General features: G+C 46.2%; 1 protein-coding gene and 1 pseudogene across 1 annotated transcript; one reads left to right on the forward strand and one right to left on the reverse strand.

Moving 5' to 3' along the window:
• Window positions 1–81: 81 nt before the first annotated feature.
• Apof (apolipoprotein F) lies at window positions 82–1,272 on the reverse strand. Its single transcript, XM_059245253.1, is given in 2 exon segments — window positions 82–1,022; window positions 1,257–1,272. Coding segments are annotated over 2 exon segments (957 nt in total).
• Window positions 1,273–11,018: 9,746 nt separating this feature from the next.
• Window positions 11,019–11,119, forward strand: LOC131895411 (U6 spliceosomal RNA; annotated as a pseudogene).
• Window positions 11,120–16,202: the final 5,083 nt, after the last annotated feature.

Here is a 16,202-nt window from a genome sequence, read left to right on the forward strand (position 1 = left end):
GACAAGACCCCCAAATCCACCCACCCACTCATCCATCTGCACTTCTCTTGCAAAAATTTTCCATTTATTTGTTGCTGTATGCTACCTCTTGTATGCCAAGGCACCGTAGTTTTTGAATAAGGTTTGCCCACCGTAGGAAGGTGTACTTTCAACTTCTGACACCAAAGTGGCCGTGGTTGTTTCTTCCAAGTCCCTGCCATCTGGGGTCCCATCCTTCCTGGTCTCTGGCTTAGGGGATGTTCACCGTTCCTCATCATAATAATATCGGATCAGCCGCTGAACCCCAGCCTTCATTGCTGGCTTCAGAGCGGCACTGATCACCACACCAGCTGGCCCCCCGGACAGACCCACCATGGCCATCAAAAGGTCATAACCCAGATCTATGGCCCCATCTTGGCCTCGCTCCTTAGCTTTGTCAGAGCAACTCTGAGTGGCGTAATAGAAAGCTGTGCCTAGATTGTAGTAGGTCCCTACTCCTGGCAGCAGCTGGACCAAATCGTGTACACTCTGCTCCTGTTCATTGTCACAGTCCACACCAGAAAATGAGCGTTGGACCCTCTTTGGACCCGGCTGCTCCCAGGCTAAGAGCTGCAGAGCAGAGGACAGGTTGTCCACAGACACTTGCCAGTCCGAGTGTCCACTCTTGTGGAGCTCTTGAAGATGGTGGATGAGGGCCTGGGTAGCCTCCACACCTCCCAATCGGTAAAGCTGAAGCTGCAGAGCCCTGGCATCAGCCTGGCAGCCAGCTTCCTCCAGAGCATTCCTCAGAGCCAGGCCTACCAGGAACTTGGGGAGAGGGGGCATGTGAGTGAAGCCAGGCAAGTACTTTGGGAGCAGGATCTGGCAGGACAAGGGGTCTGAGGAGGGCAACTGGTATCCCAACGCTGAGGGAGGGAGCATCGTAGAGGGACTTGTTGGTTCGCTGGATGAAATGGCATCCACAGGACACAGCAGGAGACAGCAAACCAGCTGGATTGGCATCACGATGCGTCTGAGGTGTTGCATGTCTGGAGCAGAGTACCCTGGAAAAGGGAGAACCCCAAAACATGCAAACCATTTCGCTGAAGGTTATAGTCTTAAAGGAGCCCAAGATTCAAGGGACCCCCTTTTCCACCACCTACCTCCAGCCTTTTGTTCTTTCTAGTAAAGGGGTAGGATATGGGGAATGCAATGCAATTTCTCCTTAGTCTCTGTCATTTTGGGTCACAGGAACCTCACTGTTTTGTGCCCATCCACTTATGGGAGACCCAGCTTACCATACAGTCCAGTCATGGAGAAGTAAGACCACTTGGGTAGGTTTGGTAGCTCCTCCTGCTCTACCCAGTTCTCTGTGCCGTGGAGAGAGGAGGTATTTGGAGCCACGGCCGTGGAAGGGCCAGGACTGACAGCTAGAACATGTCCATCAGTCCCTAAGGTGCAGACGAGGCTGCCAGTGTTGACATTGGCCAGGGCCTTAGCAAATAAGTAGGGACAGAAAGTTTCAACAGCAAAACCAGCTGTTTTAATGAGGACATCGATCTTGTCCTCCAGGAAGGTCACCTGGACTTAAGCAGGACGAGGGCAGAGTAGATGCAGGTGGGCTTGGAGACAGAGGTTATGATGAGGATGGCCATGTGCAGACTGCTGGGCTGTATTGTTAGTCACCAGGTGGTCTTTGGAGACCTCAATTCCACTGGCCCATCTTCACCCATATTCTTTTTATTTTATTTTTTGTAAAGATTTTTGGATTTTTTTTGGAGGGAGGGTTGGTTTTTTTGAGACAAGGTTTTTCTGTGTAGCCCTGGACAGCCTTCCTGGAACTTACTTTGTAGACCAGGCTGGCCTCAAACTCACAGAGATTTGCCTGGCTCTGCCTCCCGAGTGCTGGGATTAAAGGCATGTGCTACCATTTTTCTCGTATGTACGTAAGTGCTCAAGGAGGCTAGAAGAGGGTGTTGGATTCCCTAGAACTGGAGTTACAGACATCTGTAGGCTGCCATGTGTGTTCTGGGAACTAAACCTGGGTCTTCTGCATAGCAGCAAAAGTGCTTTTAACCAATGACCCATCTCTCCAGCCTTTTCACTTGGGAGGCAGAGGCAGCTGATCTCTGAGTTCAAGGCCAGCCTGGTCTATAGAGCAAGTTCCAGGACAGCCAGGGCTACACAGAGAGAATTTGTCTAGAAAAAACAATACATATTGAGAAAAAAAAGTTAAGGGATTTCACTGGTTTGGAGGGGAAGCTAAAAGAAGCAGGTAGTATAAACATCTCATTTCCTTTGGTGTCTTCACGATTCGAGTGAATGTTGTTTTAATCCCACCTTCTCCCTACCGCATCCTTAGGAAGCCAGAAAGCTGTGTATGGTTTCCAAAAGTGAAGGATCTGGTATTTACAAATATTTACCAATTCTTCCTGGAGCAGACTCTGTCCTCCTCACCTTTGTCCCATACTGACAAACTTTTTTTTTTCCTTCTGATACCTGTCCATCCTACCATATTGTCTTGTCCTAAGGTTTAGCCCTAGATCTGTAGATGAAATGAGAAAGGTTCTCAGTATCTTTTGGAGAAGGTTAAGGCAGAAGGCTGGCAATCCTGGTAGGGAACCTCTGACTGACATCAGACTCACTCAAAGAAACTTTCACTTTTCACTTTTTCTGATTTCAACATGAGACACAGATAAAACATGTTCATCAGCTCAGCCCTGACTCACTGAGTGAGGTAGTTTGAATGTAATTGGCCCCCATAATCTCATAGGGAGCAGCACTATTAGGAGCTGTGGCTTTGTTGGAGTGGGTGTTAGAGGAAGAGCGTCACTGGGGACCAGCTTTGAGGTTTCCTGTGCTCAGGATACTGCCCAGTGTCTCAGTCCATTTCCTGTTGCCCAGAAGATGTAGGACTCTCAGCTACTTCTCCAGCACCACCTCTGACTGCATGCTGCCATGTCCACCACAATGATAATGGACTGAACCTCTGAATACCTCAGCCACCCCAATTAAATGTTTTCTTTATAAGAGTTGCCGTGGTCATGGTGTCTCTTCACACTGATAGAAACCCAAATAAGACACTGAGTCTAACCAGATGAAGAACTGGACTTCTTCTTGGATTCAGGCATAACACTAGTTCCCAAATTAGAGAAAGGACAGACATCAATGATTTCTTTCTTTCTTTCTTTTTTTTTTTTTTTTTTTTTTTGAGACAAGGTTTCTCTGTGTAGCTTTGCACCTTTCCTGGAACTCACTTGGTAGCCCAGGCTGGTCTTGAACTCACAGAGATCCGCCTGCCTCTGCCTCCCGCGTGCTGGGACTAAAGGCGTACACCACCACTGCCTGGCCATCAATGATTTTTAAATCTGGCACAGCCAGGTGTGAGGATGCATGCCTGTCATCTCAGCATTTGGGAGGCTGAGGCAGGAGGATTATGAGTTCAAGGCTAGCCTATGCTACACAACAAGACTCTGTCTTAGAAATAAAAACAAAATAAACAAAAATATTACAAGTTCTAAATTATCTTTATGGCTTAAAATTTTTCTCTGATATGTTCCTCACTTCTGGCAGACTAGAGGACAGCATCCAGGGTCCTATCCCTATTAGTTTTTACTGCTCTCTGTTCCAGAAGTGGCCCTTAACAACTGAGAACAATTACAGAATAAACTAGGGAGTAAGTCTCCATGGATTCACAGCCAAAATGGAAAGAAACAAGAGTACAGAAGAGTCCCATGATACCTCAAATTCCTAGACCCCAAATCCCTAGAGAATCCCTAGGGCACTGTTGTCTCCATTTACAAGAAGGGTATACCATTTAAATAGTTTCTCTTTAAATCTATCAAAAAGAGTATCTGGTCTACTAAGATGGCTCAGAATGTAAAGGGCACTTGTCGCCAAGCCTGATGATCTGAGTTCAATCCCTGAGGCTCCATGATGAAAGGAGAGAACACGTTCCTTTCCACACAGTGTCTTCTGTCTTCCATGTCTGTGTCCTGACATAGGCATGCATGCATACACACACAATATATGTTTAAAAAAAAGAATATTCTTACTTTTTTGTTTCTTTTTTTTTCAAGATAGGGTTTCTCTGTGTATCCCTGGTTGTCCTAGAATTTGCTTTGTAGACCAGCTGGACTCGAACTCACAGAGATCTGCCTGCCTCTGCTTCTCGAGTGCTGAGATTAAAGGCATGTGCCACCATGCCCACTTTACCGGATTTTTTTTTTTGTCATGGAATTATCGGTTCTAAGATGATGAAAAAAATTTAAAAATAGCATAAACTAGCAACAAAAATATAGAACAGTATTTATTTTAAAATATTTTATGAATAAAATCTTAGCCAAACAACAAAAAAAAGAACCAGTGAATTTAACAGGATACAAAACAAAACTTTAGTATATAAACATAAATAAAAATTGGGCTTGGTGGCACACACCTGTTTCCCCCAGTACTCAGGGGCCAGAGGCAAGAGGCAAGTGGATCACAATAAGTTCAAGCCCAAGGCTGGTCAACTTAGAAAGTTCTAGGCCAAACATGGAGGCTATAGAATGAGACTCTGTCTCAAACAAGCCAATAAACAAAAATCCACAAAAAAAAGAGCTGGCAATTCAGTTGTTGGTGGTGTGCTTGCTTAGCATGTGGCAGGCCCTGGGTTTGATCCTTGGTACTACATAAAACATGCATGGTAGTACACATCTATAATCCCAGCACCTGGAAGATCAGGAGGATGTGGAGTTTGAGGCCAGCCTGGACTGCATGAGACTCAGTATAAAAATCAAACAAATACACAAACCTGGTAGGTTTTCTGTTCACGCTCATGAAAACAACTTTAAACTCAATTGATCACAAAAGAAAAAAAAATATCGGCATGGTGCTGTACCTCCTTAACTCCAGTATTTAGGAGGCATATGTGGGTGGATTTCTGTGAATTCAAAGCTAGTCTGGTCTGCATAGTGAGTTCTAGGCCAGCCAGGGCTACTTAGTGAGATCCTGTCTCCAGAAAAGGAAATAAAAGAGAAAAGGCAAAGCAAGGAAGAGAGGAAGGAAGGGAAGGAGGGTGGGAGGGAGGGAGGGAGGAAGAGAGGAAGGAAGGAAGGAGACATGTAAGTAGAAAGAGCCGGGCGGCGGTGGCTCACGCCTTTAATCCAGCACTTGGGAGGCTGAGGCAGGCGGATCTCTGTGAGTTTGAGGATAGCCTGGTCTACAAAGCAAATTCTAGGACAGCCAGGGCTGCACAGAAGGACTCTGTCCCGTCCCATCCCGTGTCCACACCCCCCCCCCCCCGTCAATCCTTATAATTTATTTTCTCCTCCCTTCCATCTTTCCCTCCTCTTCCTCTCCTCCACCTCCTCTTTACTCCATCCTTGGTGCGGTCATCTTTGGAGACAAGATCTTGCTCTGTAATCCAAGATGGCCTTGCCCTGGCTGGAGTGAGTAATGCTCCTGTGCCCCTTCTGTGTCGGGGCTGGAGTGATGCTCCTGTGCCCCTTCTGTGTCGGGGCTGGAGTGATGCTCCTGTGCCCCTTCTGTGCATTGCAGGAGTGTATGCCATGGTTTCCATTTCCTGTAGACAATTTTATTATTATCTTAAGTTTAATGCTTCCTTTTTATTAAAAAATTTATAATTCCTCAAAGAAGGAACAAGGAAGGATGCCCACTCTCGCGACATCCTTCAGTGCAGGTTCTAACCAGAGTGATTCTGCAGCGATTCGAGGCCCTCTCAAAAACAAAACAAAACATAAAAGACCCAAGAAAGATTATACCCACAAGTAGATGAGGAAGGAAGTAATACTGGAGTGGAAATGGAAGTCAGAAAGCAATAGATAAAAATCAGCAAAACCAAAAGTTTGCTCTTTAAACAGTTGAAGAACATCAACACATTGTTATCTACATGACCCCAGAGAAAGAGAGAGAAAATAATTCGAACGACTTAAATCAGGAACTAAAGTAAGGACATTATTACCTATTTTACTGAAATTAAAAAGACTATAAGAAAGCCAGGCCTAGCGGCTCATGCCTACATCCCCACCATACTGAAGGCTGAGGCAGGATTGCTGAAAGTTTGACATTGCTCTGAGCTGTATATCAGTTTCAGGCTAGCCTGGGCTATGATGTGAGGCCCTGTCTTCACCCCTCCCCTCACTACAAGGATTATAAGAGAGTATTACAGACAACTGTCTGCCAACGAATTTGATAATTTAGATGACATGCACAAATTTCAGAAGCATATAATTAACCAACCAACAGTGAGCATGAAGCAATAGAAATTCTGAGTTAAGAAGATTGCTTTAGCCCGGTGGTGGTGGTGGCGGCGGCGGCGGCGGCGGCGGCGGCGGTGCACGCCTTTAACCCCAGCACTTGGGAGGCAGAGGCAGGCGGATCTCTGTGAGTTCGAGGCCAGCCTGGGCTACCAAGTGAGTCCCAGGAAAGGCGCATAGCTACACAGAGAAACCCTGTCTCGGAAAACAAAACAAAACAAAAAAAAAAAAAAAAAAAAAAGAAGATTGCTTTAATAGCCCTAAATCTACCCAGACAGGTGTGGTTGCACATGCTCGTAACCTCAGCACTTGGGAGGCTGGGGCAGGCAGATCACCATGACTGTGCTGGGTCCCTTGGAACTGGAGTTACAGCAGGTGTTAGGCCCCTGGTGCTGGGAATTGAACTCTCACCCTCTGTAAGAGCACTCTTAACTGCTGAGCCATCCTACCAGACCCTTTTGATTCTTTTTTTTTTTTAAGTGTCTTAATTTATTTATTGAACAAATACAAGTGCCAACCTTGTACCAAGCACTGTTCTACATATTTGAGAATCCTATCACTGAACAAAATAAACTTTAAAAAATGCTTCTCTTGCCGGGCAGTGGTGGCACACGCCTTTAATCCCAGCACTCAGGAGGTAGAGGCAGGCGGATCTCTGTGAGTTCGAGGCCAGCCTGGGTTACAGAGTGAGTTCCAGGACAGGCGCAAAGCTACACAGAGAAACCCTGTCTTGAAAAACCAATAAATAAACAAACAAACAAACAAACAAACAAATAAAAATGCTTCCCTTATTATAGGAGGTAGACAGAAAACACACAAAACCAGTATAACACAGACTTTTTTTTTTTTTTAACATAAAAACAGGTTATAATTCAAAAGTCCAGGGTTATTTGAAACTGGAAGATATTTTCTCTGTAAAAATGATAACATTTCCCAATATATCATTTTAAGGCAAATGATAGCTGAATTATACATATAACTATTGATTTAAATATTGATTAGATTCTGGAACACAGGAGAAACCTATCTTCATCTGTTCAGAAAGCTATGTTTTACTTAAGTTGTATAAGTGAGATTCCTATTCATCTTCCCCTTCACTGTTTGATTTACCGCAGACATGTTTGATTCTTGAACATTTATCTTTTATACTATCTCAGCAACACAGGCAGGTACATTATTAATTCTGCATGTTCTTAGGCAACCCAAAAAAGGAGGGATAACCTCTCTGAGAAGGTCTTTAATGGCTCCCATGGCCTTCTCAGTCAGGGTGAGAAACACTTCTATCTATCCGAAGAAAAGTGTCAATACAGACCAGCATGTATTTGAACCCTCTTGACTTCCACATTTGAGTGAGCGGACTTGCCAATCCTGAAACCACTGTTGACCACAGTATTGTTTCAAATTCTTTGGGGGAAGGTGCAATCTTTGGATTATCCTCTTGCATTTATTTATTTGGGAGCATTGTCACGGTGCCTGTGTAGAACTCACAGGACAGCTTGCAAGGGTTGATTCTCGCTGTCCACTATACCGGCCCTAGGGATTGAGCTTGGGTTATCGGGCTTGGTGACAAGTGTCTTTACCCACTGAGCCATCTCAGTGGCCCTTGCTTGTTAGTTTAAAGCTAAGGAGGGTGTAGTCAATGTCCATCCTTTAATTTTTAAAGACTTATCTTGTTGCTGATGTGTGTATATGTATGTACGTGTGTATGAGTGTCTGGCATGTGTGTTTGGGTGCCCACGGCAGCTGGAAGAGGGCATCAGATCCCCTAGAATTGGAGTTACAAGCAGCCGTGTGCCCCTTGACTCCCAGATACCTGGCCATGGGTGCTGGGTATTGCTGTTGGTGTTTGACTTGTTTGGGGGGCCCACCACCCAGCTCCCAAATAAATCACACATGGAGGCTTATTCTTAATTATGAATGCTTGGCCTTAGCTTGGCTTAGTTTCTGGCCAGCTTTCCTTAACTTAAACTATCCCATCTACCTTTTGCCTCTGGGCTTTTCCTGTTCTCTTCTGTAAATCTTACTCTTACTCCGTGGCTTGCTGTGTATCTGGGTGGCTGGCCCCCAGAGTCCTCCTCCTTCTCTGGCTCCTACTTCTTATCATTCCTCCATCTCTTCTCCCTTTCTTCAAGATTTCTCCTTCTATATATTCTCTCTGCCTGCCAGCCCCACTTGTCCTTTCTCCTGCCTTGCTATTGGCTGTTCGATCTTTATTAGACCATCAGGTGTTTTACACAGGCACAGTAACACAGCTTCACAGAGTTAAACAAATGCAACATAAACAAAAGTAACACACCTTAAAATAATGTTCCTTAGCAGCTGGGAACTGAGCTCAGCCCCTCTGGAACAGCAACAAGAGCTTAAGAGTCAAATAAACAAATCAAAAGTGTTTGGTTTTTGCTCAAGCTTTATAAAAACATCGCACAGTAATTCAAAGTAACAGCCTGGTGTAACTGACCCTCTGAATGCTCAATAACTATACTTGGCGTCCTATACTGATGTGGTCAGAGGGATTAAAGGAAGAATATTTTACCCCCTTTCCTCCAAGGTCAACTGAGTCCCAGGGGACTGTGGGGTACCTCTTGAGATGTCCTGTAACTGAGGGGTATCATTTGCTCTCTTGTTCAGGGAGGCCATGGAAATGAGACCCCATCTGGTAAATTCTAACCAATATTCAATCTACAAAGAGGAGTGTTAACACAGAGGAGAAATATCCTCCTTGCTTTCAAGAGAAGCCATTGTTAGACAAGGCCTTTGATTTATCCCCATGTAGATGGAACAAGGGGTAAGAGAATGGCAGAAGAAGGCCGGGGTTCCTCTCAAGTCCAAATGATCCCTGATGACTAGATCTTCAACTGGCCTCCACAGAAAAGTGGAAGAAAGAGAAACCAGAGAGCCATCTCTTCAGCCCTGTTATTTTTATTTTATTATTTTAAGACAGTGCAGGTCTCCCTGTGTAGCCCTGGCTGTCCTGTAACTCCCTATGGAGCTCAGGCTGGCCTTGAACTCATAGAGATCCACCTGCCTCTGCCTCCCAAGTGCTGGGATTAAAGGCGTGCACCACCATACCTGGCTCCAATCATGAGGCCTAAATCTATATACCATTCATGGGCCTGGGGAAATTGATCCCTGGTTAAGAGCACTGGCTGTTCTTCCAGAGGACGTGGGTCACAACTATTCATAACTCCAGTTCCAGGGCATCTGATACCCTCTTCTGGCCTCCTCAGGCACACATGGGGTATTCACAGACACATATTCAGGCAAAACTCCCGTGCACATAAAATAATAAAATATATTTTAAAGAAATCTCTGTTATTCAGACAGCTATCTCTAACTAATGATTTACTTCTTGATAAGAAAATGATGCCCAGGGGTTGGAGAAATGGCTGAGGGGGTGTTCTTCCAGAGGACCCAGGTTCAAATCCCAGCACCCACATGGCAGCTCACAACTGTTTGTAACTCCAGTTACAGAGGATCCAACACCCTCACATAGACATACATGCAGGCCAAACACATTAAATAAATAAATACACATAAAAAATAAATGCACATAAAAAATAAATGCACATAAAAAATAAATAAATCTTTAAAAAAAAGAAAGAAAATGATGCCCAAATATCAGACCGCAGACCCTGCGCTCACTGCAGCCCCTCTATACCCAAGAGAGACAAGTCCACTATTGTTCTAAAATAAAAACTGAAAGATGGCTAATTATCTCTTTTCTCTGTATCTGAAAGCCATGTGGGAGGGATATCAAGATGATTTAAGACACTCTTGCAGCTATCAAAGCAGACCCTGGGGTCACTGATTTAGAGACCAGCCTTAGAGGCCAAAGAAAAATGAGGAGTCTTGAAGCATGAATCTAATTAGTCTTATCAATAAAACCCCGGAGTCAGATATCAGGGGTGAAAACTGAAAGATCAGAGAATCAGAGCAGCAGCCAACAGACACTTCTCAACTGTACAAATCCTCAGACAAAATGGGGGCCCAGACCCTGTCTCCACACACCGTATATTCCTGTCTCTACCTCCTGAGTGCTAGGATCAAAGTCATGAGCCTCCCAACTGCTGGGATCAAAGGTGTGCACCACCATGGCCCGGCTCTATGGTTAACTAGTGGCTAGTTCTACCCTCTGATCTCCAGGCAAGCTTTATTTGTCAGAACACAAACAAAATGTCACACAACAGAGCCCCAATAGATGGCTGCCGTGTGAGCCCATCAGGAAGGTCTCTTGGACTCTGATTTGGCTATTTAAAAAGATTTTGGAGCTCTGGCTTCTCTGGGTTCTGGGCCTGGGGCTCACAGAGCCAATAACAGCTGCCTTTACTTCTCCCTTACATCCTTACATCTCTTTCCAGAAACCAGGCAAGGGCTCCCTAGTCCCACTTCACCGGCTGTTGTACGAATAGTTCCAGGGTTATTCTTAAGTGTGTGTGCATGTGTGTTAAAAACAGGAAATAAGACTTGGCTAGGCAATTTAGCGTAAAAATAACCAAGGAAAGTAACCAGTTTACCTCTTGGTTAAAATCCAGCCACATTCTCGGGACTCTTATCCTTGCCAGAGGCCAAAGTTGCCAAAAGCACGAGGGGGTGGGGGTGGGGGGCTCCGATATCTGAGCTGGACCCTACATGATTCTAGGCTCACCTCTTTAAGTCTCTGAGAGAAAACACTTCCTGGTCAAGAGACTAGAATTGCTGGCCTGGGTGGAGACCTAACATTCCCGTTGGACCAGGTCAATTGACTGGCCAAGGGGATTCAGAGAGCAGGTCCCCCTTAAGCCATGCGAAAGAAACAAATGTGTGCAGCTTCAGCAGTATAGACGCTGAAGCTGCAATGAGGAAGATTAGCATGACCCCTGAGCAAGGATGACAGACAAATTCATGAAGCGGTCCATATAGTTTTTGGCTTTGGTGGCCCTCTGTGACTTCTGACCAGGCCCTCCTCTGCCTACAGCAGATGTCTGGGGCTCAGGAGGCCGGCCAGATGAGGCTGTGTCTTGGGGCAATACGTGAGTGGAAGCCGGTACAAGTCAGTGGGTGCTGACGGTCTTCTCCCTGCTGGTGACTAAGACCTTTACCCAAAAAGGCAGGACCTTCACAGCTGAGAAGAATAAGGACTGAGGAGACAGCCGAAGGCCCAGGGGTTCCCACCACCTCTCTATTAAGTTTACACACCAGCCCGCCATTTGGTCAGCCAGGGCTATGTAGAGAGACCTTGTCTCAAAACAAAAAACAAACCAACAAACAAACAAACAAAAAAACTAGCCAATCACAAACGATTGTGAAGCCAGACCCTAGCTAAAGGGAAAAAAGCAGTCACCACCTGTGTTAAAATGACAGCCAAGTGCACTTCCTGTCCTGTGTCTTCTTCTGCTTTCAAGAGCAGAGGGACCTTCTGACCAGAACTTCTGTTTTGTCATTTAACTGAAATCGTGGTCTCTTTCTTTGTGACTCCAAACTTATTTATTTTTTTAAAGATTTATTTATTTACTATGTATACATTGTTCGTCCTGCATGTTGCCTTCATACCAGATCTAACTACAGATGGTTGTGAGCCACCATGTGGTTGCTGGGAATTGAACTCAGGATCTCTGGAAGAGCAGCCAGTGCACTTAACCTCTGAGCCATCTAAAATTATTTCTTTTTAATTTTTTTTTCCAGACAGGGTTTCCCTGCGTAGCCCCGGCTATCCTGGAACTCACTCTGTAGACCAGGCTGGCCTCAAACTCACAGAGATCCGCCTGGCTCTGCCTCCCGAGTGCTGGGATTAAAGGTGTGCACCACCACTGCCTGGCTTTAAAATTATGTAGCCCTGTGTCGTTGATGCCACGCCTTCTCACCCCCTCCTTGAGGGAGCCCTTAGGACCCAGCAACACTCTCCCCACTTCTTCATAAGGGGGTCTACAAAGGGCATACTGTGAGTCCAGAACCTCTTTAGTGCTGGGTCACAGGTGTGGGCTTCCACTTAGCTCTTTCTCTTATATGTTGTTCAAGCCACATGTGCACAGCAGACTCCCTTTTGTGAAGGAAATGACAAGCCCCCTGCCAAGGGCTTCTCAGGGAATCTCTAACTGCCTCCACCCAACCCCAACAGGCTCCCCAGGTGCAGGATTTCTCACTTCCCCAAGTTAGTTTACAGATCTCACTCACATCACCTGATTGAGGACGTCAGAGGGCTACTTGTGGCTACTGATGGTGATATACCTCCTCTCAGCCTGTGAAATGAGTACACCTTAAGTAAATGTGTCCCTCATCTGCAGTGTACTCAGAGTCCCACATTCCTCCTGAAGAATTTCCTACCATGCTGGACTACCAACTACCTGAAACCTCCCCGTTTCTCTGAGACTGTCTTAGCTAGGGCTACTATCGCTGTGATAAAACACAATGACCAAAGCAACTTGATGAGGAAAGGGTTTATTTCACTCAAAGTTTCGTGTAAGAGCTCTTCACTAAGAGCAGTGAGGGCAGGAACTCACACAGGACAGGAATGTGGAGGCGGGAGCTGATGCAGAGGGCATGGAGGTGTGCTGCTTACTGGCTTGCTCAGCTTGCTTTCTTATAGAACCCAGGACCACCAGCCCAGGGGCGGCACCACCCGCCATGGGCTGTTCTCTCCCACACCGATCACTGATTAAGGAAATGCCCCGCAGGCTTGCCTACAGCCTGATCTTACAGAGGCGTTTTCTCATCTGAGGCTTCACTCTCAGATGACTTTAGCTTGTGTCAAGTTGACATTAAAATTTCTAGCACCAGGACCCCTCTGAGACTGCCACACGGGGCTGAACTCTCATCAGAGCCACCACCATTCTGCTGTCTGTCCATCTGTCTGTCACCCCTTGGAAGGTCTCAGATGTGACGTTAAAGGGGACACTGAGATGGATTGTTGGGGATAAATTTATTAGAAGAGTTATTGATGGACAGACAGACAATAGCTGGATGGAGGTTCTGAGTAGAGTTCGGGCCCTAGTACCAGAGACAGAGAGTATGACAGAGACCCTGAAGAGAGGAATTTAGGACCCTGGTGGCAGGGTTTCTCTGTGTAGCTGGCTGTCCTGGAACTTGCTCTGTAGACCAGGCTGACCTTGAACTCGGAGAGATCCACCTGCCTCTGATTAAAGGCAAGTGCCACCACTGGTTGGCTCTTACCTCAGATTTTCATCGTGTGAATTATTGTGATTGTTGTGTCCGTGAGAGACTTGCTGAAGGTCATTTTCACTGTTCCTCTCACCCTATTTCCTGTCTATAGTGGCAGAAACAGGAGGTATGGAAGTAGAATTGGGAACAGGGTGGGAGGGGAGCATATGAGGGGGAATGAGTGTGACCAGAATGCACTACAGACATACTGGAAACTGCCAAAGAATGACTTAGCTTTAAAAATTAGGTGGAAAGAAATCAAGGGAAACAGCTGCCTCCATAAGTGCACATGCATACATCACACCTGCATATCTGTCTGTGCACATGCATACATCACACCTGCATATCTGCCTGTGCACATGCATACAGCACACCTGCATATCTGCCTGTGCACATGCATACATCACACCTGCATATCTGTGCACATACACACATCACACCTGCATATCTGTCTGTGCACATGCATACAACACACCTGCATATCTGCCTGTGCAGGTGCATACAGGACACCTGCATATCTGTCTGTGCACATGCATACATCACACCTGCATATCTGTCTGTGCACCACATGCATGCTTGGTGCCCACAGAGGTTAGAAGAGAGCCTCAGGTCTACTGGAAGTAGAGTTACACAGAGTGTTAGGAGCCTTCATGTGGGTGCTGAGATTGAACCCGGGTCCTCTGCAAGAGCACCCAGTGCTTTTAACTGAGACATCTCTCTGACCTCAAATTATATCTCTTAAAAAATGATCATGACGGGGCTGGAGAGATGGCTCAGAGGTTAGGAGCACTGGCTGCTCTTCCAAAGGTCCTTAGTTCAATTCCCAGCAACCACATGGTGGCTCACAACCATTTGTAATGAGATCTGGTGCCCTCTTCTGGCGTGCATGGACACATGCAGGCAGAACACTGTATACATAATTAATAAATAAATCTAAATATATACATCTATTTAAAGATGATGATGACGGTGCTTGAGGAACAGAGGCAAGTTCAAGGCCGGCTGGCATCCTTAATGAGTCCCAAGCCATCCTCAGCTGCACACCAGGACAAAAACAAAACAACAGGAGGATCATGGACTAAGTATGGAACCCGTGCTCAGAATTCATAAGGCTCTGGATTTGAGGTAATTTCTGAGTATAGCAGAAATTAAATTCAGAGCCTTATTTTTATGTGCATCGGTGTTTTGCCTGCACATGTGTCTGTGAAGGTGTCGGGTCCCCTGGAACTGGAGTTTTAGATGGTTGTGAGCTGCTGTGTGGGTGCTGAGAATTGAACTCACGTCCTCTCAAAGAGCAGCCAGTGCTCCTAACCACTAAGCCATCTCTCCAGCCTGACTAGTTCTTACCCTAACAGGTCATGATGGTTGCTTATTATCTGTGGTGACCTACCCAAACCTTCCTCCCTGATCTCTAGCAGAGGGGTATTTGCCTTGCTTAGCTGCTGAACCCCAGTCTTCACTGTGTGTGTATAGACATGAGGACCCCCTGGATCTCTCTGACAGCCTCAGCATGATTAGAAAGTTGTATCCAATGTCTGTGGCCTCATCTCAACCTTATTCCTTGGGTTTGATGGAGTGGATCTGAGCAGCAACGTGCAAAGCTGTGCCCAAGCACAGCAGATTCCCAGTCTCAGCAAGAGCTGGACTATGTGTTTACACTCTGTTTCTGCTCATGCACAGTATGGTAGTGAAGGCTTGCTTGCCCATCCTGCAGCAGGCTGAACTCCTCCTAAGAGCTGCAGGACAGAGACCAGGCCATCCCCTGGAAAGCCCTATCTAAGCAGTTAGTTGAATCTGGCTGAAGAAAAAAGCCAGACTACAGACAAAGCTGCAGATCACAGATATTAGGCCCCAGCGACCAGCCAAAATGCTATGACTGGTTGAAGAATTTGGGAACAGGATCTTGTGGTGATATATTGTGTACCCTAATAAACTTATCTGGGGATCAGAGGACAGAGTCAGTCACTAGATTAGACATAGAGGCCAGACAGTGGTGGCACACACCTTTAATCTCAGCACTTGAGATCTCATGCCTTTGCTTAGAAAGCACACAGGCCTTTAATTCCAGGAAGTGACATTGCTGGGCGGAGAAAGGTATATAAGGCGTGAGGAGACAGGAACTAAGGCAATTCAACTGAGATGCTCGGGGTGAGGATTCAGAGGCTTTCAGTCTGAGGATTCGTGGAAACAGGATCAGCTGAGGAGTTGACGAGGTGAGGTTCTCTGTGGCTTGTTCTGTCTCTCTGATCTTTCAGCCTTCACCCCACAATATCTGGCTCTGGATTTTTTATTAATAAGACTGTTTAGCAATTTGTGTTGCAGGATCTGGCATAAATGCCCCCAGAAATGAAAAAAAAAAAAAAGGGACCAAGTCTTAATCTGGGGTCCATCAGAAATGGCAATAAATGCAGCAGGAGGCAGTGATGTCAGCCAGGAGTCTGGGGTGAGGCCTTGCTGGCTCAGACCTTGCTGTATGGACAACATCTCTCTAACTGCTTCCCTTGGGCTGTGTTCTGAAGAGCACAGAGGGCACCACTGAGGCAATATCCCAATGGCAAACCAAAGCTCCATTCCACCAAGGTTATCCCTGGGAACCAATGAGTTTGTTAGAGTTACTTACAGAGCACGGGTAAGTGGTTATGAGCAGGACTGTGGGTGACCCTAGACACAGATGATGGTTTCCCCTGCTTAGATGGGCCCCCGTCCTCCAGTGCTCCCCAGTTCATACTCTCTAGCCCCTCCCTGAGGCCCTGAGGACATTAGGGCAGAATTGCCCGTAATTGGCTGGGAGTGGCTGGATCCTCTGATGAGGACCCAGGAGCTTCTGTCCCTGCCTCATGAGGGACAGTC

Source organism: Peromyscus eremicus, chromosome 18 (genome assembly GCF_949786415.1).
Source record: "Peromyscus eremicus chromosome 18, PerEre_H2_v1, whole genome shotgun sequence".
Classification (NCBI taxonomy): Eukaryota; Metazoa; Chordata; class Mammalia; order Rodentia; family Cricetidae; genus Peromyscus; species Peromyscus eremicus.